At 41.5% G+C, this 21,621-nt stretch overlaps 4 protein-coding genes across 11 annotated transcripts in view; 2 read left to right on the forward strand and 2 right to left on the reverse strand.

The window, feature by feature from the left end:
- The window catches only part of LOC139104215 (interaptin), a 31,008-nt gene extending 18,306 nt beyond the window's left edge, over window positions 1–12,702 (reverse strand). For 2 of the 3 annotated variants that reach the window (XM_070659557.1, XM_070659559.1), the window contains exon 1: window positions 8,152–9,184. In XM_070659557.1, the coding sequence (XP_070515658.1) occupies window positions 8,152–8,232 (81 nt within the window). In that variant the 5' untranslated portion in view covers window positions 8,233–9,184. Of the gene's footprint in view, window positions 1–8,151; window positions 9,185–12,025 lie in introns of those variants that run through there. The other variant, XM_070659558.1, reaches the window with a different exon arrangement.
- Window positions 12,703–12,962: 260 nt separating this feature from the next.
- Window positions 12,963–14,120, forward strand: LOC139104354 (ciliary microtubule inner protein 2B; the record flags this gene model as incomplete). The annotated part of the gene is made up of 3 exons (XM_070659776.1): window positions 12,963–13,182; window positions 13,504–13,694; window positions 13,754–14,120. Coding segments are annotated over 3 exons (585 nt in total), but the record flags the coding sequence as incomplete, so codon positions are not given.
- Window positions 14,114–17,928, reverse strand: Kyat (Kynurenine aminotransferase). Of its 4 annotated transcripts, XM_070659567.1 has the most exons (9): window positions 17,734–17,928; window positions 16,728–16,861; window positions 16,481–16,631; window positions 16,037–16,273; window positions 15,722–15,965; window positions 15,126–15,292; window positions 14,686–15,036; window positions 14,504–14,571; window positions 14,114–14,205 (listed from the first exon to the last, which is right to left on the reverse strand). In XM_070659567.1, the coding sequence occupies exons 1-8, from the start codon at window positions 17,773–17,775 to the stop codon at window positions 14,515–14,517; spliced, it is 1,383 nt and encodes a 460-aa protein (XP_070515668.1). In that variant the 5' UTR covers window positions 17,776–17,928; the 3' UTR covers window positions 14,114–14,205; window positions 14,504–14,514. The 4 variants fall into 4 exon arrangements, with proteins under 4 accessions (XP_070515668.1, XP_070515666.1, XP_070515670.1 ...); XM_070659565.1 differs by having other exon boundaries at window positions 14,114–14,571; window positions 17,734–17,927; XM_070659569.1 differs by lacking the exon at window positions 17,734–17,928 and adding an exon at window positions 17,424–17,552 and having other exon boundaries at window positions 14,114–14,571.
- A 1-nt stretch (window position 17,929) lies between these two features.
- On the forward strand, window positions 17,930–20,692 carry LOC139104219 (E3 SUMO-protein ligase NSE2). Of its 3 annotated transcripts, none has more exons than XM_070659572.1 (6): window positions 17,930–18,209; window positions 18,344–18,504; window positions 18,583–18,676; window positions 18,756–18,945; window positions 19,037–20,147; window positions 20,286–20,517. In XM_070659572.1, exons 1-5 carry the CDS (start codon window positions 18,131–18,133, stop codon window positions 19,134–19,136), a joined length of 624 nt encoding a protein of 207 aa, XP_070515673.1. In that variant the 5' UTR covers window positions 17,930–18,130; the 3' UTR covers window positions 19,137–20,147; window positions 20,286–20,517. The 3 variants fall into 3 exon arrangements, with proteins under 3 accessions (XP_070515673.1, XP_070515674.1, XP_070515671.1); XM_070659573.1 differs by having other exon boundaries at window positions 19,037–19,952; XM_070659570.1 differs by lacking the exons at window positions 17,930–18,209; window positions 18,344–18,504; window positions 18,583–18,676; window positions 18,756–18,945 and having other exon boundaries at window positions 19,137–19,918; window positions 19,994–20,147; window positions 20,286–20,692.
- Window positions 20,693–21,621: the final 929 nt, after the last annotated feature.

Genomic DNA, 21,621 nt, shown 5'->3' on the forward strand with positions numbered 1-21,621 from the left:
TTTTGTGTTACAGGATCTTGGTGTGATCTACATCCCCGACATCCTGAGAGGAGGAGGAGGCCTCGGATAGGCATCGGGCATCGACGCAACAACTCGAAGGTAAGGATCACACTTCGGCTTTGCATAAAATTAATTGCATTGCTCTTTTAGTCATAAAAAAATTTTTTTTATTATTTAATTAATTAAATGATTTAGAAACGCGTAAATAATTTTTCTTTTAAGACTGACTTAATTTACAGCATGTGACTAATTTTTATTTTGTATCTTTTTTCTGTTACAGAAATTATAATGCCGTTACCGCCGATATCAGTCATCATACGAACCGCAGCCGGTTCGTCGGTCGTTCGGGAGTGCCGCTAGTTTTCCGGCGTTTTTTTTAACGATTTTCTTTTTCATTTTCGGAAGTGCGTTCGCGAGTTACTTGTGCGCGGAAGGATGGCTCGTCACGTCCCATCTGAGAGGATGAGCAGGCCCACCAGGAGGCATCCTGCATCGGCGGAGCAACTTATAGGTAAGCATGAATTTTATTAAATTATATCTTTATTAAAAAAAAATTTTTTACCTTTTTTTTTATTAATCTAATTAATTTTAATAGCACGTCTACATTAATATATTTCTTTTTATGTTACAGCCACCCGCAGAACTCTACAACTCCGCTGTATGCAGATTGGGTAAGTCAGTAACTTGTTTTCAGGATTTTCTCTTTACAGCAGCGTCGAAAAAAAAAAAAAACGCGCGCGAGTGATTAATAATTTTCGCGAATATAAAATCACGGTCGCGTTCGCGAGTGACATGTGCGCGAAAAGATGGCTCGTCACGTCCCATCTGAGAGGAGGAGCAGGCCTCGGATAGGCATCCTGCATCGGCGGAGCAACTTATAGGTAAGAATAAATTTATTAAAAATTAAATCTTTATTTAAAAAAAATATTATCTTTTTTTTTATTAATCTTATTAATTTTTTGGCACGTCTACAATAATTTTTTCCTTTTTATGTTACAGTCACCAGCAAAACTCAAGAACTCCGCTGATGCTCATATCAGTAAGTCACGCGATTTTTTTTCTTAGTGACTTGTAACTGAAGTTTCTTAAAAATTAGTACGTGCATAGTTTCTTCTAGTTAAATATAAACCTTGTTAATTTTTTCTCGCGCCACCATTAGACGAATATGTAGAAAAAGCAACGTCTGCGTTAGGTCACGGTCGAATCCGTTAGGATAATTTCCTTTTCTACGATTCAGGAGTTACTCATCCGGGAAAACGTGCGTCACGCGTGAACGGTATGCATAAATCGTCGTGACATTCCGTAACGCCGCCGTGCGATCTCTCGTTCATAGGGTTCGAGAAACGTGAGAATCAGAACGCGCCTCCGACGGAAAAGGACTTGACGCTCCAGATAATCCGAAGCACCCGATTATAATGATTTGCGACGCGCTGTCGTTCGATTTCGCTCTGGCCGCGGCGTTTCGCGTGCCGTCAAACCTGAAATTAATTGTCCGGCTGTCCGTATCCTCATCGATTTCACGGTTTCTCCCCGTCGTCTTTAACGCAAATGTTAGTATCATCGGCAAAGTATCATCGTACAAACTTATCAGACCGTATCGACGTATTTAAGTATCCCTCTCTCCCTCGCGTGTCGCCTATCGCCACTGATTAAAAAAGATGTGTCTTTACATTACATTTTAACCCGACGAATTAATTAATTGTTCCTCATCGCCGCGTGTTATTTAAAATCGTTTACCACCTCGTGACTTTACAACAGAACGTAATTAAAATTAAATCCCGGTTCTCATAAATCGCTTCGAGTCCAGAACAGCGGGCGCCGCGAAGGGAACGGTTTTCGCTTTCGCGCGTCGGCTCATCACGGCTGCGCTCATTACATCTATCGGGCTGCGCGTGGAGGAGGCAGGTGACACGACGCGACGTCGGACGGCGTGCGTGGAGAGCGCGTATGCGCGTCCGCGTTACGCGATTTGCGCAAACGTCTTGATCGCGGCACTATCAGGCGAGCATAGACCGAGCGGAAGCAGTTTCGGTAGACCCGGGGTACCGCGATCGTGCCACCCGCGTGCCGCGCACACGCGTGCGTGTCGGACACGCGCGGGTGCACACACCGAGGCTCGCTCGCGGGTGTCGCCTACGGCGGCTTCGCTCACCGGGACACCTTCGACGGCTTAGACTACCTCGCCCTGTGATCGATACGGGACGCGAGCACTTCAGCCGCGGCCTCTCGTCCTCGACGCCTCTCGATTCCGCTGATCCGTCGCTCATTTCAATTCCGCGATCGAACGAAATCTCGCGAAATCCGCATCTCGCCGTCGAGCGTTACGTAAGCGATAAAGACCACCCGCGTAACGAGTGCCTAGGAGTGATATCGAGCGTCGAAAACAATAGCTCAGCGTGCCGGAAGTCACCGTCACGATATTCCGTGTAATGATATTTCAGATTGGCCATCTCGTGCGTAATACTAAAATACGTAATTTGCTATGAAACCTGATCCCTCCTCGAGAGGCGTTTTCGTTCGGAAGATCACGTCTACGTATGTACGAATAAAGTCTCGGTAGCTTTCGACAAAGCGGAAAGGTGCGAGATGTAATTAAAAATAATTTACGCCGGCCTGGGGATAAATTTATCACTCGGGCGGCGATAGTTAAAAATACATTACGACACCGAGTGATAATAATATTAAAAATCGATGACTTTCTTTTTTTATTTATTTTTTTTTTTTCTTTTTTATTAACAATGTCTTCACTCGATCGGCGCCGCGGATTTGCAGCTCGTTCGCGAGTGATAAAGCACGAAACGGGATTAGCTTCGGCGAGGTGTTTGCGCGGCGCGGTGCTAAAAAAAATAGAATAGAAAATAAAAAAAAAACGCGAGGAGGATCCTAAAGAGGCCCTGAGCTCGATACACGACGCGAGGCGATTTCGTTATTATAAAGCCATTACAGTCGCGGATCGTACGTTGCGTAAATAACGCGCGGCGATAAATTAATGTCATCAGGGATGTAGAAATTTTCGAGCTTTCCCGCGAGGTCTGTATTTTGCAAAAAACTTGCTGCGCGCATGCTGTCCTGTTACGCGTGTAACAATGTACCAACAATTGTAACTCCCCACAAGCGGCCCGGTCCCCTCACGTGTGCGTGCGGGTTGGAAAATATGATTAAACAATCGCGTTGCCGCGAGCGAGAACCGGCGGAGAGAATTTTTCGCATGTATATATATGAATATCTTTTATCATATGCATAATAGCTAAAAAAAAATTAAAAAAAAAATAAAGACTCGTATTAAACAAAATTATAAAAATCGACGCGAGATCTTGTTAAGTTGTCTGATATTGTGCGGCCTACCGATAACACTGTCGCGTGGAGATTAAAATCAAAATCGCGAACATATCAGGCTACAAGTAGAAACATTGTTTGCTCTTAGGTGCGCGTATCAATACGTGGTGATCTCTGACTTAAGTAATCGACTAATTTAGACGCCGTCGACGCGTGATAATTGTTGCGACTGATATCGCCGGGGAGTAAATAAAAGAATCAAACGCGAAGAAAGCTCGCGAGATAAATCCCGCGTAAAGCCGCAAATGAATTCCCGTTGAATGTAATTACCGAGCGTAATTCGGTTACGCGGTGTGATTAATCCTGCCGTAAAGAGCCGCGGATAATTAAGGCCGAGGCGATGCGACGATTCGCGGCAGCGAGCCAATTATAAACGATAAATATAAATTAACAAAATACGGCGGCTGTGCCGGCAACCCCCGCGGATGTTCGTTCTTTATCCTCCTGCTTTCCTGACGATCCCTCTTCAGGGCTGATACCTACGCACGCCCACGCGTCCAGCGGCGGGGAATACTCGCCGGATAGGTAATTTTCCTCGCGGCTCCCTCGCTTGCTTTTCCACCCTCTTGCAATAACAAATCGCGCGTACGAGGCGCGCACAAAGGGCTCCTTCGCCCACGCTCGCCCGAGCTCGCGGGCTCGGTTTATGCCTTATTTATGAGCGCGAGCCTACTCACGCCCGCTTCCTTACCCAATAGCGCGAGCAAAGCGCCCGAGATGCGCAAAGTTATTCGCTCGCGGGAATCTCGACCGGAATCCGCGCGGCGTCCTCCGCTCTTTCCCGCTTCCTCGACCGCTCGATTTATTAAGAAAATAATCTGAATTTCCGATTGGGTCAATTTCGCGTAAGCGACCATCGCGGAATTTCCATGGAATCTGCGAATAATGATCTGAGATCTGCGCTTGATTATCATTCCCCCGGGGCTATCTGTTATCGGGAGGGATAAAATTTTTTAACTTTTCCATCGGTGTTAATCATTAGGTGCTTTGAAAGCTTTCTTTCTCTCTATCTTTTCTTTTAGTTTTTTATTTATTTTACAAATTACTTAATCTTGATTCTAACCGGGAGTCTCGAACGTATCTGCGATACGGCGGTGGTAAAAAAAATTAAGCGAACGCTAGAATGTAACCGCGAAATATCTTCTCGCGAGCAGAGGAGAGGAAGAGATACTTCTGCGTTAGGACTTGGCGGAGCGAGCCCTTGATATATCGTCTAGATACTCGTATTGTACGGGAGTACTGATCTACGAGGCAATCCGTATTATCTGGAAGAGAATTGGAACGATCTAACGATCGGCACGTTCATATATCGTATCTATATACTATGCACTTTGAACGAGCACGGAGATGCCTCATCACCGCGGCGAGATTGAGAATCGTGACTAATTAATACGCGGCCGGATGCTTTCAGCGTCGACGCGAAATGTTGATTACAATACGTTACTTAAATAACGATAGACAATCTCTGTTCATAAAAAAAAAAAATAATTTAACAACTCTAAAGAATTAAAAAAAAAAAAAAAACGAAGATGACACAATCATCAATTTTTTTTAAATATATATTCACGTGATATATGATTTATGTACAGAAGTACGTTACTTTAGCACCTTTAGCTCCATTATATTAAACGTGAAAGAAAACTGCTTGAAGCGCATAGGATATAACAGCGAATGATTAATCGCGGGTCATTTGCGACCGATCGAAACATAGGACAGGGCATTTCTGTCTGGTAACTTTAATTTGTTGCCCCGCGTTCGAAGGGGATATATTCAGGAATTACGCAGGCGAGGCATTGTGAGCGAGATAAGTTATTCTCGCGGCGGATGCGCGCGGGACCGGGCTCCGAGTGGTCCCTGATTTATCGGGAGTTCTCTCAAAGATGGGGGCATGTTTCTCCGGGGAAACGTGACTCGTTAATCGGTACCATCGTACCGGGGCATTTTATCCGGTTAATAACCGGCCGTGAAATGAACACGGGAATACTATAAATACTTGAGGATTATCCAGGGAAGTAGTCGAGGGCCGTGAACGGAGATTAGAGTCGGTCTCGATCTCGAGATAAGATAGGACTTTCCAATTTAGTCGTTTCTTTATCGCCCCTCCGATAGGTGTTGCAAATTTTTCCCCGGGGAGAAAGCTAGGAGGATGCGATCCGATTTTACGAGAGCGGTACGCTCGGGCGAATATAACGGGCCGGACAGCGAACGGGCGCGGGAGAGCTTTCTTACCGTATTCCGCGGGGCCGCGAAGAAAATGGCAAAATTAACGGGAGGAATTATGCGGCGTACGGGCGATAGAACTCGTTTCTTCCGCGGGGGCAACGTGAGCCGCGAGTGAAGGACGACGCCGCGTCTACGTACCGTTTGCGCGACAGTTACAATATCGTCGGTCGATTTGCATAACATGTCCTCATTACCGAAAAACCCGGCGCGACGTAAAGAAACGGTAAAAGCCCGTTAATGCTCCGTGGGATAAGCATCGTGGGATTTTTTTCGAAACCACGAGGAACGGCGGAAACGACGTTTCTCTTCTCGGCGACGCGGTCCGGGCTCAAAGAATCTTTATTATGTTTATTATGGAACACGCGCGTGAAAGAGCACTTACAAAAGTCTGTCGCTCGAGAATACGAGAAAGGAAAAAAAAAAAAGAAAAAGAAAAAAAAAAGAGAAAAAAGAAAGAACAAAAAAAGAGCGAGGTCGTTAGCCTTTGAGAGAAAAGCGTGCGCGATAAGTGAAAGATTCACGGCGAGCGAACTTAGAAGATGCATTCGTAGCGACCCTAATGGACTTATTTCACCTCGGACCTCTTATAAACGGCGGTCAAGCCTCCGTCGAGCCTGCTCGTGTCATTCGCGGAGATCTACGTCGCCGTGCAGGTTACTTTACTACGGCGATACGTAAATTCACGCGTTCCGGCGGCGTTTATTTCTCACTTTCCCCCCACTGGACCGTTTATCTCGCCCCTTGGCTCTCCCTCGAAGTGGATTTTCACGGTACGTCTCCCACGAGAATGAAACACCCGGTCGTTAAGCCGCACGCGCGGGCATTTCTTTAATAAACGTCGATTAAACGGACGCGCCTTTGACAGTCGCGCCCAATTAAGCCCCGAGCCGCTTTTAATTGCTCGTAACGAGGCTAAAACGCGCGCGCGCCTATACTCCGCGTCACGTCGCATAACAATGACTAACGGTTAGACCACGAGCGTGTCTTTATTCCGTTTTCCATTGCGACGCGAACGAAGTCGATGACATGAGAAACGATTTACGCTCATTCATACGTGAATCGAGGACGCATAACACTTCCGCCGAGGATTGAAAGCCGCGAGCGGAAAATTCAGCCCGAGAACGTCCGAATGGTATCGATAAAAGTTTGCGTTGCGAAATTAAATAAAAAAAAAAATAAATAAAGAAGGGAGGGAGGTAGATTAATTAACGCGAGTATTCCGCGTGCACGTCTTAAATGAGGCTCGACCTCTTCCTTTCCCAACGTCCGCAGAAAATAATTTTCCCGCCTGCCGGAGCGGATTCCTCTCTGCAAATATTCCGCACTTTTCTCGAATACGTATCGCGTTATGCTCCGGCGTGCGCGTCAGTTCCCGGGCAGCCCTTAGAAACGCGCCGGCTACATCTGGACGAGCAAATTGGCCGGATGCCGGGCGATTGCGACGATCGCGGTAGTTCCGATTCATCGATTCGTACGCGTACTGTGCTTGGACGGGACGGGATTGCGCAATGAATCGTGCAATTACAACGCGAATGAATGCCGGGGAATTAATTAGGAAGCTAGACCCGCGACATCGGAAGAGAGAGAAAGAGAGGGAAGCGTCATTCGACTTAACGCAGCTTCATTAGTTACGCGACAGTTATTACCCGTTCGTTAGATCGCGAGCACGGCTCCCGACCCGTGATAAGCCGTTCCGTGGGTTTTAAATGTCGCGCGCGACCCTTATTTTATATCGCTTTTACGTCGGCCGGCTCCCGGCGCGCCGGTTATTTTTAATTAAACGTTAAGGTCGCCCTTGGCACTCCGCGCGGATAGAAGGCTCGCTCACTTTTGCGTCTTAAGAAACGTAGGCGCTTTATATAATATTATAATAAAGCGGCACGCGCGCGTATCGAGGGAAAAGGTAACGTGACTAACCCTGAAAACTAACCGCGAGCGGCAATTATTTCGCGAGAAGCGGCTCCCTTCCGCTGAAATAAAACGCGCCGCGCGCAAATTGCGAGGCTTCTTACGCCCGCGGAATTAATCACGAGCAGAATTAACGTTAACGAGCGCAATTATCCGGCCGGTGATACTATTATTGAAATAAAAGCGCATCCGGGCCACTTCAATCGCGCGCGGGCCAGCGGCATTAATTGGCCGTGCATAATTCACCGGTCATTAGCTATTAATGCATTCGTTCGGCACGTCTTTATCGGCCAATAAGCGGGAGGGAAAAAGCGGTATTAAATTAAAGAGCCTACTCGAAGGCTACTCTTAAACGCGTCTCGAGCACGTCTCGACTATCTGTCTGGTCCCGATTGCATACTACTGACTTCTTTAAGTTTGAAATTACTCTTTGCTTTCTCGCAATAAAAACATTTTCACGCGAGCCCCCTTCTTAAAAAGAGATAAAAACTATTTACCGCTCATTCATCGGGAGCTTGCTCGATGTACTTTGATATTGTACGTGACGTCGATACGCGAAGTAACGATCAATGTCTGAATAGTAAAACGTAATTGCTTGTATAATTTGTAAATTAAGGTGAACGAAAAGGCAGAACGAGGTAGATTGAAAATTCGGCTTGGAGCGTCATTTTTAGATTGTCTCACCTTCAGATCGACATGACGTCCGTCGTGTGATTGTCGCCGATGGAAACCCGTCACGCTCGAAAGGATCGTGGACACGATCATGCGATCGCGATTTTATATATGGTCACGTATGTCTACATTAATGTCATCTCCGAACAAACACACGGGCTCGCGGCGGTATTTGTCTTTAGTTACGTCCGATCAGCGTTTGCAAGATTTTTTTTTTTTAAACTCGATAGTCTCGCAAAGATTTTCCGAACACTTCTATTACTTCTACTTGGCAGATATGATTTACGGTCTTTACGATGATCCACGAGACACACCTGACGAAGAGTAGAATCACACTGAGCTAGTGGCTATCGCGAGTATCCCTCCACCGGTCTTTACCCCCCTTCTTCCTCGTGTCCTTTCTCTTCCTCTCTACTGGACATCCCTATCTGACCTTTTCTCGCTTCTGGATCTGCTTTGACAAACTCGGTTACACCAACATTTTTTTTCTTAGCCTCTTTGAAAGAACCTTTGAAGACACCGTCGATACTCGTTAATAATAATACAACTAAGTGGAATAAAAATAAAATATATATATAAGACAAAAAAAAAGAAAAAAAAAAGAAATGCGTTCGTATTTAGTTCTATCGCTAGTCGGATTATTAAATTCTATTCCTCGGCTGAATCTAAAATCAATTTAATTCTAATCGAAATCAGGTAATATTTAATATTAAATTTCTAACGCTCGAATTGTTGACCGATGGCCGTTCTAGGGCAAGCAAATTTTCTTCAAGCGCAGCGTGATACTTTTGAGATTAATTAAAATTGTGATTTCGGCTTATTTGCATCTCTCGTTTACCCCCTCTCCCCCTCAGTTGACTTCAAGTGTGTACTTTGTTACACGGTTTAGAAGGGTCCGAGGTAAAAAGTTTAAGCCCATATATCATCCGCGTTCGCGAGGTATGGACCGTTTTCAACGCCTTGCGATCCTTCGCGGCTTTAACGACGTGAACCATCGCGCTCTCGCCGATTCTACCGGCGCGGGTTTATGGATTACGGTGCTTCCAGCACCATAAAGTCTGCCGGAGGAGATCAGCAGACGCGCACGTGAGTCACGAGGCACGAGGGAACGGCCGCGCATCTTGCACGTATTGTGTACGTGTATGGGTATATATAAACGTTAATATCGCTCATTCCTTATGACGCGTCGAGCCGCGGAGTGCAAGGGCCTCTAGTAAACCGTTAACCGCATCCCGACGTCGATCCCTCTAATCTTCCGGTCCTTAATCATCATTGTTCTCGGGAAAGCCGCCCAACGCCTCGCGGAATTTATCGGCCCGCGTGGAAATCGGATCGCGAAATCTCACCGTTTTCGCGTTTCAGCGTACATGCCGAAGTGTTGCGTTCGATAGTCGGATTCCTCGCGGAATGCGGTCACGTTGGGACCGGCGAGTGTGAGAAAGTCGCCAGAAAGAATTCCGCCTTGGAAACAGATTGATTTCCGTGGCGTCCGGACACTCGTAATTTTGCTTTGCGGCAATTTTTTTATGCCACGGGAATATTACAAATTTTATCAAACGTTTGTTCTCATTAAAGAGAAAGAGACAGAGAGAGAGAAAAAAAATTCTCAAAGTTAAATAAAAAACGTTTTAGAGACTAAATTACATAAAATTGTTTGCTCGGTCTTTGCGTTTGCATAAATCTATCGCATATGTCCCATGAATTTATTCTACTAGATATTACAAAGCGCGCGCTTCGCGATGATTTTCGTCGAGCTCGACTACTTGCTCGGATTTCCTGTCGAGGACTCGCGTCGTCGCGCGAATCAATTCCTCGGATCATCAAAGATATAAGACGCGGCCGAAGACCGCCCTCGCGCTCCACGGGATCCAGCGAGAAGGATCGATTCGACGATGTGTAAATTATGCGGGCCGCCGTTGCGAAATAAATTATACATGCACGTGCGCCTCGTCGTCGCTTTCTTTGTCATTCTCTGGTAGCACATCGCAAGTTGTACCCGCGTCTTCGGAGCCTTTTGTCCGTACGCACGCGTTCGTTGCATCCGCGCGATCGGCGTGACTCGCATCACACTCGCTAACATTGTTCCATACGGCGGATAGGCGCGACTCTAGATATCCAAGGTGAGGCGTCGCTACCTGGATACAATCATTGAAAATCATTGGTATTCGCGGAGCGGAATTAAAGTGATGAAATTAGGGGAGCCGCAATTGTTTTTCTCCCTCTTCCCCCCTTTTTTTTCCTTTTTTTTCTTTAACACGCACTATGCAGGACGTGAGTGACTCATGCGATGTGCTTGACACGCGCGCGGTGCACCGTCATGTGTGTAACTGCGTCATATGAATATCATGTCGGAATTTCCATAAAAACTCTACTCTTTACGGTTCCTCGAGAAAGAATCGTTTTATTACAGCCGAAAAAAAAAATAATAAAATAAAATAAGCGGTAATATTCGTGCAAAAATTCGTCATTAATTTTTACTGGTGGCGAAGGTCTAGTAGACTTCAACCAGTATATTCTAACGGTAGATTTCTCCACTAGTGCTCGAAATTATAGTGTTAAATTGCAAATATGCGGAAAATAATAGCATTGGTGGGCGCTGATTTAATGCCTCTCTTTTTTGTTCAAGGAACGCATGTCCAGAGAGCTAAGCCGTTTTATCTATATATAAAGTTCGGAGAAAATTATTGATATTCGGGGACGTGCTCGCGTGTCGACAAATTTTATCTGTGTACTGCGGCGTTATAGTCGTTTCCGTTCGTGGCTTCCGTTCCGCGATTTTTTTTTCGATGACGGTACGTTGGTCTAAATATCATTTGATTTAATTAAATAGATAAAGTTGTTGATTTCTTAAAATTTATCCTGCAACTTTCTAAAAATACTTTAATGCGTTTGAAAATTTTAAATATATGTATTAAAAAAAAATGCCACGACAGCGATGCAAATCCAAGAGTTTAAAATTATTCCAACCCTATCGTGATATTTATAGATTTATTCGCAGCGAGATCTAATTAAGAGCGTCTGTGAAGGATGAACGAATTAACCTTCTGATTCATTGAGACTAATAATCTGCATTGATATGTGACCGTAAATTTATCGCGGGCTTCAACGTTTCTCGTAACGCGACGACGAGAACCACTTCAATAGTCAATTAAATTCATATTTTTCAAACATTATGTCGACGAAATGTCAAACAAAACGGAGAAAATTATTGCTTCTCCGTTTCACGCACGAGCAATTAGATTTCGTCCACCTGGTCATGCACCTGGCCAGGTCACGGCCCTCCTAAAGTACGACACAATCACTATACTTAACGAATCACCGTTGAGAATAATACATTTCTCGACGATGATTCATTCACTGTTAATACTATTAATTCTAAATATTACTTTGATATTTTCTTAAAAAAAAAATCAGCAGAGATTGATCGTTATTCACGCGAGCGAAATGCTATTTGACTCTTTTGCGTTACGTAAAAAAATTAAAAAAAAAATAATAAAATAAAATAAAAAGTCAACAAGGTGTGGAAACAAACGTTAGCAATGCGGGTAATTTCATGAATTTTTCCACTCTCTCGTCCCTCTGTCGAAATATCCGGAGAACTCATAAACGTGGCCAGGCGTTAAGTGTTACCTTCCCAAGTTTCACTTTTCCTTTTGCGCGTTTATTATTATCATTGCTTTCGACAAACGTAGGTGGGATTTCCACTTTTCCGCAAATGATATTCTTTCCCCACCTGCTAATTTCACTTGTTCGCTTTTTTCTACTATCTTCCCGTCATTAACGAAACTCGTACAAAGTTATTAACGTCAGAGAGCGATTAATTGCTACCAATAAGCAATTCTTATTAAGTCGTTATTGGCTGTTTAAGCATAAAAAAGTCATTTACCTCATTTTTAGCCGCTTTAATAGTTCTGCAGTCAGATTCGACGTAAAAGATGGAATTCATTTCTGGACGGAACCACATAGTTTGCCTCGCCTTTCTTAAACAATTTACTAATGCGTAATCGGTGAGGTTCTCGTTCCAATTACCATTTTAACACGTAAAAAGATCAACGCGACTGCATCAATAGACTTCACAATTATTTCATATAAAATTATTCTACACTACACCACCGAATTTTTTTTTTTTTGTTTTTTAAACTCGCGGACAAAATAACGTTTATCTTTGTAAATCACTTCCGTTTCTGGAATTTATTACCCAACAATGGATAACGCTCATTTGTGCAAATTATGCCTTTTATCTAATCGCAGATGAGCTTTGCCCGATGTCTACACTTATGTATTTTTGATTATACGAATATTGACACGGTCCAAGATTTTAATTACATAAGTACTGAATGCAACGTCCTGCCGTCGCGATAGCCCCATGAAAACTGGAAAGCGAAACTGTAATCAGGCACCTTCCTCCGTTTAAATACACAGCGCGTGTCCTCCCTACTCCACCGCGAATACACTCTCTTTTCTTTTATCTCGTTGTCAACCCTATCTCCCCCTTTGCCGTACGATTATCTCTGAACCCGCATTAACCGCTCCGACCCACCGAAAGCCGCAGCAAAAGGCTCGTAACGGCTGAAGTAGCGCCAGAATTTCAATTGTTCGATCGGCACGCATTCAAATTAACAGGTTAAAATGTCTAATAAAAAATAAAGTTACAACTTTCTGATTTGGCGAACTTCTGACGAAATTAACTTCGCGAAATAACTGAAATGGAGCTCGTACGAACGGCGGAACCTCACTACATCCCCGGGTAGAAAAACTCTATCAGACAAATTATCACACGATTAATGACCGCGTTTATTAAGCATTAATTGATTATCGATGCGACAACGATAGTGAATTTCGAGGCAGTCGCTCGGTTTTTCAGATACACCGGTCACTGTCCGCAGTACCGATTCAGCTGCGGTGAAACGTACGCAAAGGCCACGCACAGACTGCTGCTCGATCCTACGATTGACCATGCGAAAACGCACGTCCTGGCAAACCGCGCGGGCGATCACGAGGTGAACGATTCGCGGGGCTATGCCTTGCGGCAGCTTAGTAAATGAACGATAAGATAATATAAGATAAGACAATTTATGTTAAAGCTTCCATATATATATATTTAAAAACAAGTTTTTAAAACTGCTCTAAATCGCGCATTTTAAAAAGAACTTTTTACTGCAAATAATACGCGCGGTAGGCATGGAGACCGACCAAGGGCGATGTAAGCGTGGCGAACGGTCGTTCCGAGAGTACCGATCCCCTTATCGTTCACCCCATGTTGCCAGGATACAAGGGTGCTTATCGTTTCCTTCTAATGCTTATCAGTGCAAACTTCCGATACGCGTTTAAAATCGTCGCGAGTCTAACGGGGCTTTCCGTGAAATTTAACTGATTATCGGATAGGTTTCGCACCGGGATCGAAAGACGGATTCGAGGAAAGGTACACGGTGTGCGTGATCGAAGGTCTTGCCGACGCAGAACGACAATTGCGAGGCAAAATGATTTCGGATTGCTTGGGAACGATCGGCGCCCAATACGAACAAATCGAGTCGCAGAACTTAAAAAAACAATTGGTGAGAGAATAAGAGTCGATTGTCAAAATGTCCAAATTAAAAGTAGAGAAGTATCTTAGTTTTTCTTACAGCAAAATTATAAAAAACGACACGTCGTAAGATATAGAGAAATGGCTAACACTTGTCCTGATCCGCCGTTATTTATTCAGTCCACTGACATCTACCATAAAAATATTAAAATGATACCAAACTATCTAGGATATATTCCCGGAAGAAAGTTCAGGCAGGTTTAAATAATTAATCACGTTAAATATAATATACATATGAGGATTAAAGGATGTGAGGATATATCAACCCGGAGATCTAAGGATTAAAAAATCCAATACCTAAAAAAAAGCAATTGGATTTTAACGAGTCCGAGGAAAAAGAACTCAGGAGTTTGAGAAGTCCAAGGATCGAGTATCAAATAAGAAATCACATTTTTCAACAATATTCTTTAATTTGTAGATGCGGTAAAACATTTGGAGTTGATTCAAAAGATGTTAAGAAATGGCTTCGACGAGACTCTGGCCTATAATTTAATTTTACGACAATATCACTTTTTTTGTATGAATGCGATCAACCATATTAAGAACAAAAGCACCTAATTTAGTATAGTATATTACAGAAAAAAATATATCCTGATTTATACATATAAATTGGATATGAAAAATATAACACGAGTAAATCATTGATCTATTCTATACGATCCTATACGATACTATAATAAGTCAGAGTAATGGAATACACCTAATGTTAATATTCGAGCAATATAAGAACTAATAAAAAAAATTAAAAATTGAAATATGCAAGATAATATACACACATACATAGTCGCAATTTATTTGGACGCCCATTTCTTCAAAAGATCGGCAGCTGCTTTCAAATTTTCGTCTTTCTGTTAAAATGCAATAGTCGATGTTTAACAAACGCCAAAGTCGTTTGTTATCTCAACCACAACATTCAACAAATCAAATTTATTATAGTTATCTCTGAAATTTTGTCCACTTACCTTTATGAAGCAATATCGTACATAGTCCTCTGCTAGAGTTTTATGTTCGGGACCGTAAAATGCAGTGGGAGGTATACCTTGAAGACCGACGTTCTTCGTCATCCACTTAGTGAACCTGTAGTCCTTATTCTCGTCCGATTCTTCATTCAGTCTCACTTTGTTTTCCAACGCAGACCAATTAGCAAGCATAAAGTATCCACCTTCGGGTATCGTCGGTATCATGCCGACTTCTCGAAGAAATTTTGCCATGTAGTCACGCTTTGGTAATAATTCCATTGCTAAACTGCGGAAGTAACATTCCGGCTGTTGCAAGCGTTCCATTTCCAATTCGAATCCGATAGCTATCGCTTCCTGCAATAAGAATAACAATTTATCAATTTATTTGTTAAAGTAAAAAAAATTAAAAATCAAAATATTTGAAAATTTTTATGTAACTTTACCTGAATTGGTGTGCTGCAAGTATATACGGAGTTCTGATGTATCACTTGCAGATTGCGCAATAAATTCGCTGGCCCATAAGCCCAGCCTATTTTCCAGCCTGTGACGCTAAACGTTTTACCCGCTGACCCAATCGTAATTGTACGTTCGTACATATCGGGCAAAGTAGCTAATTAAATGAATAACGTTTTTAGATATTACTTCAGGAAATAGATATCGTACACTGAAAGATAGACGGCGACTAGTTTGCAATTTGCATAAATTTAGCATGGTGTGCGTAGTCTTACACGTGCTAAGAAGTGCTTCGTGCGAGTTGTCGTCGCAGCAAACGTTATATCTACCTGTCAGTGTATGCTGAAAGACAGATATGACGACGGCAGCTAGCAAACGCGACTTTAACGTTGTGTGCATCGAGTTTCATCTATTTCCCGTATGTATATACCGCGCCGGCCGGATTGCCGAAGACAGTTGAAGACTGATTTCCCCCCGTTCTCTCACCCCCTGCCTCTACCGCCTAAGATTACGTACGTACGCTAGCCGCAAAAAATGTCATATCTGCCCTTCGGTGTACATAATTTTTTTTTAAGGTGATTCTTACCGATTCTTATATGCTTGTACGGCTCGTAAACGATATGTTCATAAACTTCATCAGAAACCACGAGCACATTCCATTTCTTCGCGAGATTGGCAATAAATTGTAATTCATCTAGCGTAAATACTTTTCCTATGGGGTTATGTGGCGTGTTGAGGATAATACCTTTAGTTTTTTCATTGAAAAGACTTTCCATCTCTTTTCTATCAAACACCCAATCACCAGAAGTCACTGTACCCGATGTAGATTTCTGTAAAAAACTAACATTATATATTCAATGCAGTTTTTTTTTCCTTACAAATTTATTAACAAAGTTCTTACTGGTTTTAATGCTATATATCTGGGAATTCCTCCAGCAGTTTGTACCATAGGTTCATAACAATCGAAAAAGGGTTCAATAATAATCCACTCATCTCCAGGATTAGTGTGCCCTTGTAGAGTGGCATATAGTGCTTCATAAGCACCAGAGGTAACTAATACTTCCTTATTTGGATCCAAATCACGGTTAATCAGTTTAGAATAAAATTTTGCTATCACATTTACTAATCTTGGATGACCCTGCAAGATTTATATTTGCTTTAAAAAATATTGCACAATATATAAATAAAATAATTATTTTATTCGTTATTGATAACAATTACTGGTAATAATTTAAGCAATACAACATTCATATCTTATAAAAAAAAAAAAGAAATTAAATCAAATTAATACAAGACATATAAAAGTAACATAGATAAATTAAGAATTAATAAGATTATCACTTACAAATCCTCTTGTATATTGTTGTAAAAGTGGATTGTCATTTTTAGCAACAGCAGCTAGAGCATTAGTTACATTCTCTGGTGCGTAATAATCAGGAAAACCTTGGCCCAAGTTCAGTGGCTTGTACTGCAGAGCAAGTTGAATGTATTCAACCCTAACCAAAAAAAACATAACCAATGTATGATATAAAGTTTATTTAAAATTTATCAAAATACATGCATAGATCTTCGAAGAATCAAACGCTAGTTACCAAACAGATTTATCGTTGCCTTTTAAACGATCCGGTAAATCAAACTTCGACATTTTGGTGATACTCCTGATATTTTTTACAGTGCCAAATGAAGCAGTTTTACTCGTCGCCGAGAAACAAACTCTCGTTAGCATCTAAAAACACATATAAACACAAGTTAAATGCATCATAATTTAGGTTGTTAAATAATTATATTTATGACAACCGGAGGTGATAATTATATTAATTGCAATTTAAAAGCTGAGGTTGACGTTAATGAGTACGATTTAAAAGACGAGACTCTGCGTATACCTTTTCACGAACTGGAATGCAGAAATTATCGCTACGTCATAACTCTCGGTTATAAAATTTTTATCATCTGCACCGTAATAAAAGCTTATATAATCCGTTATGACGCGAAATACAGCTCTCGGGAAAATGAAGCGTCGCCATTTTTTCCGAATCCATTATCGATATATCAATGCTTATTTTCATCGACGTGAATTAACTTTTCTCAAGCTCAAAGAACATTCGAAAGCAGATCAAGGTAAAATCTAATTTGCATACGGCAAAAGTGAAACGCGAACGACGCGAGCCGAAGGAACAGGCGACATCGCGGAATGACGTGTGTACTACACGAGCATCGTAAAAATTCAATTTGAATTTCAAGTCAAACGTTCGAGCGTACATACATACATGCATACATATTATACGTACTCAATTTCGCTGACTTCTCGATGGCAAGACAAGCGACGACGCGATAGCAGAGCGATCGGCACGTCCAGCCGCGTCAACCGTCGAGGATATTTTGCGCAACAAGTGAAGAACTAGTAGCGAGCTGAAGTGAACCGCGAAAGTCGCGGCTAAGTTCGAAAAAGGACAGAGAAATGGAGCGCGCGCGCGATTTTATAGGTTACCGGTTCATCGACTGAAATTTCTAGGAAGCGATATCGCGCGACTTCGTTCGTCATCGTTTGTTTTTATCTCGAACCTTCCTTTGTCTTCAAAGCGAACGTACGTTACTTACCGAGAGGACGAGTAGAACCGTGGCACCCCGCATGACGGACATATATGGTTTGACATGCTTTCGATTCGAATAATATGTAATACCAGGCGATAAAGGCCGACCGCTTTCACTTTTCCAGCAGTCCTTCGATTATGTTAACTGGCAATCGATCGACGACGAAGGATCTCCTCTCTCTCAGTCGTCAGTTTCGCGCGCGTTGATCATCCGCCATAGACTAGGTAATGTAGATCGGTCAGTCGAGAAAATTTTCGGTGGCCATCGGAAGTCATCGAACGACACCGAATAAGATCCGTTCGTTGAATAATGGCGATTCGACAGTCGGTTGAGAATGCTGTATGAGTGAATGTTCGACGACCGGTATTAATATTTTTAATAGAACGATTGAAGTAGAAGGAAAATGACACAGTCATCGGATCTCACAGATGAGTTAGACGATTGTTTCTTGAAAACGGCAGGGAATATAATAAAATATTACGGTAAGATTTTACGGAGAGAGGTTAGAAGTCCACGCTCTGCGTTCTTGTCTTTTTTTCTCTTTCTCTTTTTTTTTCTTTTTTATGCTTGTGTCTTATTTTATGAATATAACTGTTATTATATTTATTATATTTAGACGACGAAGAATCGAGGAAGAAATTATTGAAAAATCTAAGAGAGACCTTAGAGGAAAATTGTATTCAAGTTACAAAAATAAAAGCTGCAAATGAGATCAAGGAGCATCTGCAATTTGACAACATGTCTGAATTAGAAAAAGATGTAAAAAACCTCACACAAGTAAGGATTGTCTCGGAATTAATTGTTTTATTTTCCAGATTTATATTTATATGACACACTTCTTATTTTTTGCAATAGGAATATAGAAAGGCTTTATCTGAAATAAAAGTTAATCCTGCAGAAGATAAAAGATTAATAGCTCATAATCGCCAAGTTAATGATTTAATTCAAGGTAATAATTAGAATGTAAATTTAGATCTTTCAGTTTTAATGTACTTTTTTTTTAAATTAATAATTTTTAAATCTTGCAGCCATCAAAGCAGCTTCAAATAATGACTTAGACAACACTGACACTGATCTACGGTTAACAAGCAGTGAGATAAATGTAATTGATCCAATTTCAAAAACGAGAATGACAGACCCTGTAAGAAATGCCGCGTGCGGTCATGTGTATGATAAAGAAAGTCTCGTTGCAATGTTAAAAAAGAACCCAAATACTAGGTATGTAATGCATAATTTCGTAATATACACGGATGTTTTGGACAACTATATATTAGGACACAGGCTACAATTTTTATATCTTCATTTACAGGTGTCCAGTGGTAGGCTGCACCAACACAGATTATATAGTTTTAAGTCAATGTCGCTTTGATATTGTAACGAAAACGTATTTAGAGAACAATCCTGCTTAAATTTAGAAGCAGTAAAAAAATTCTCTAAGTATTTATGTCAGATTCGTCAAAATTACATACCTCATGTGTGCTACTAGATTTTGTATTGATTGAAAAAGTTTCTTACCGAATTTAAGTATTTTTTAATTAAAAAAATACATTTTATATAATACTATTAAGTAATAAAATATTTCTTTAGTTATTTATACGAACTGCAAAGCAAAATTTTTGTTTGTGATGGATCTGACAAAATTATTTCGAGTAGTTTACGATTGTGCTCGATTGGTTGCAGTCAATCTAATCGCGTTTATGTTCAATCGCATCGCCAATGATCGATAATGACGGCTCAAACTATGCTTACGTTCGCTCTTTTGTCGGTACTTTTAATTTTATCGGGCATTCGTACTGTCGGCAATGATTTTAATCATAAATCTTCAAGATCGCCCGCTTCGGCCGTTATTACGAAAATTATCTACGGACACACTTCGTACGTAGAATCCATTTTTTATAAGGACATTGTGCAGCCACCACAACGCCGTCTCCTCGAACATCCACGAAGAGCTAAGCAGGTATACCGCAGCCACGACTACAACATTGCACGAGAATATCGTCGGCCTCGATATAAGCTCGACGAAAGCAGACTTTACCGCTCGGCTTTTAATAACGACGAAAATGAGGACGAGGAAGAAGAGGAAGAGGAAGAAGATGAGGAGGAGGAGGAAAATGAAAGCGACGAGGAAGACAAATTTGACGATGAAGACGCTGACGAAGATGCAGACGCGGAACAGGACGAGGAAGAAACGGTGAAGGAAGAACCCAGCGAAGTCTATGATTATGGTTAGTATTAAAAAATAAATTTTTTTTACCGCGTTTTTTAGGTTGCTGTCAGGAATCGTATAGCAAGGTCGGGTTACGTGCCGCTCCGAGGTGAGCTCAGGAACGATCACGAGAAACGGGAAGTCGTAAAAATAAGATCGAACATGAAGGAGTGCAAGGATGAGTCGATAGAGCCGTCACAGTATTACGAATATGGTGAGGACGCGTTGAAACAGAAAAACTCATTTATTCTTTTATAAATGATAGACTTGTAAATCTTGACATTGCGTTGTTTAACTTTAACGTTACTTTAATTTTTTTATTTCACTCATTATTGTATTAAAAATTTTTCAGAAACCGAGGTGAGAAATGTCGCGTCTCAAGATGCCCGATGCGGTGAATGTCAAGTGATTATTCTCGCGAAGATCTTTACAACAAGTTTACTGATTCTTCTATTCACTTAGAAGTTTCGAAAGAAAGGACGTTTGCAAATGGACGCAAGTATTCTAGAATGAATAGTGTTCAACGTGCGGTGTTGTAATAAATTCCTACAAGTTTTTTTTAAGCTGAAGGGACATAAGAAGGATGCGGACTTTATTTTAATAATTAAAATAAGTTATTATCTATGAGCAGCATGCAACTCTAAAAAAAGTATACCTTTTATAAGTTTTTTAAAAGTAAGTATTATACTTTAATTTTTATTGATAAATAAATTTTATTAATTATAATAAAAGGCACTTTATTTGGGTAAAAAAATAAAACTTTTTGCTTTTTGTATTTATTTATTCACAGAAGTAATTCATTGCGTTACGTATCGTGCGTTATGTGCTGATTACAGAAGAGATAAAAGATGCCAAATGTAATAGAAAGAGAAGATCGTCGAGGAACAGCTCCAAAGATCTTGAAGCGTTAATCAAACAGTCATGCCAATTCGGGTGAATGACATTAATACATAGCGGAAGATGGTTTTTTTTTGTGAATCGCCTCATCGACATCGAATCTTGAAAAACTGCCTGGTCGCAAAATCAAGTATATTTTTTTCTTTTACATTTTTTAATAGAACATTGATCGATGCGTTATTTCTTTTTCAAAATTGCGTGCGTATATAATTAAAAGAGTTAAGTAAATAATAATGCAGCAAGTCGATGATTCATTCGAGTGAACGGCAGTGAGGCATCGGCATGCTATTGAATCTTATTAGAAACTGTACGCCTCGTGCGACATGAAAGCGACTCATTAACGAGTTCGGTCGCGTAAGCGTTTTGCGCATTTGTTTAAGATTGACCTTCGAGGTACGCTTGCAGCCTCACACACGCAAGTAACTTAAATAATTTCAAAGAGCCACACGGTCATGTTGCAACGAAGAGTTTGAGATGCCTACATTTTTAAACGGGATCGAACTACCGATTGATGAATAGTTAAGGGACGACTTTTTAACTTTTAGATAAGTTAATCTTTCAGATAGATTATATGTCAATCATTTTTTATACTTTATATTATACATAGAAACATATATTTTATCCGAAAAATAGTTATCGAGAAGTATAAAGAAATCGGGCATAAGTTAATTTCGTGTGGGTGAGATGTGATCCAAGCCGTCAGATGGCTTTACGAACGCCGTTCGTGCTGTGACGCGCGATTGGCCGCGGGGGCGGCACGTGACTGCGACCTGGACGGCAATTCGTCGGCG

This window comes from Cardiocondyla obscurior, linkage group LG07 (genome assembly GCF_019399895.1).
Source record: "Cardiocondyla obscurior isolate alpha-2009 linkage group LG07, Cobs3.1, whole genome shotgun sequence".
NCBI lineage: Eukaryota > Metazoa > Arthropoda > Insecta > Hymenoptera > Formicidae > Cardiocondyla > Cardiocondyla obscurior.

Coding starts and splice junctions, on each gene's coding strand:
- Kyat (XM_070659567.1), bottom strand. CDS start 17,775: ATGTCCGTCATGCGGGGTGCCACGGTTCTACTCGTCCTCTCG. Junction 16,274..16,480: donor AACAATATACAAGAGGATTT/GTAAGTGATAAT, acceptor TAAATCTTGCAG/GGTCATCCAAGATTAGTAAA. Junction 15,037..15,125: donor CTTGCAGCACACCAATTCAG/GTAAAGTTACAT, acceptor TTCTTATTGCAG/GAAGCGATAGCTATCGGATT.
- LOC139104219 (XM_070659570.1), top strand. CDS start 19,454: ATGACGGCTCAAACTATGCTTACGTTCGCTCTTTTGTCGGTACTTTTA. Junction 19,919..19,993: donor AACAGGACGAGGAAGAAACG/GTGAAGGAAGAA, acceptor CGCGTTTTTTAG/GTTGCTGTCAGGAATCGTAT. Junction 20,148..20,285: donor GTCACAGTATTACGAATATG/GTGAGGACGCGT, acceptor AAAATTTTTCAG/AAACCGAGGTGAGAAATGTC.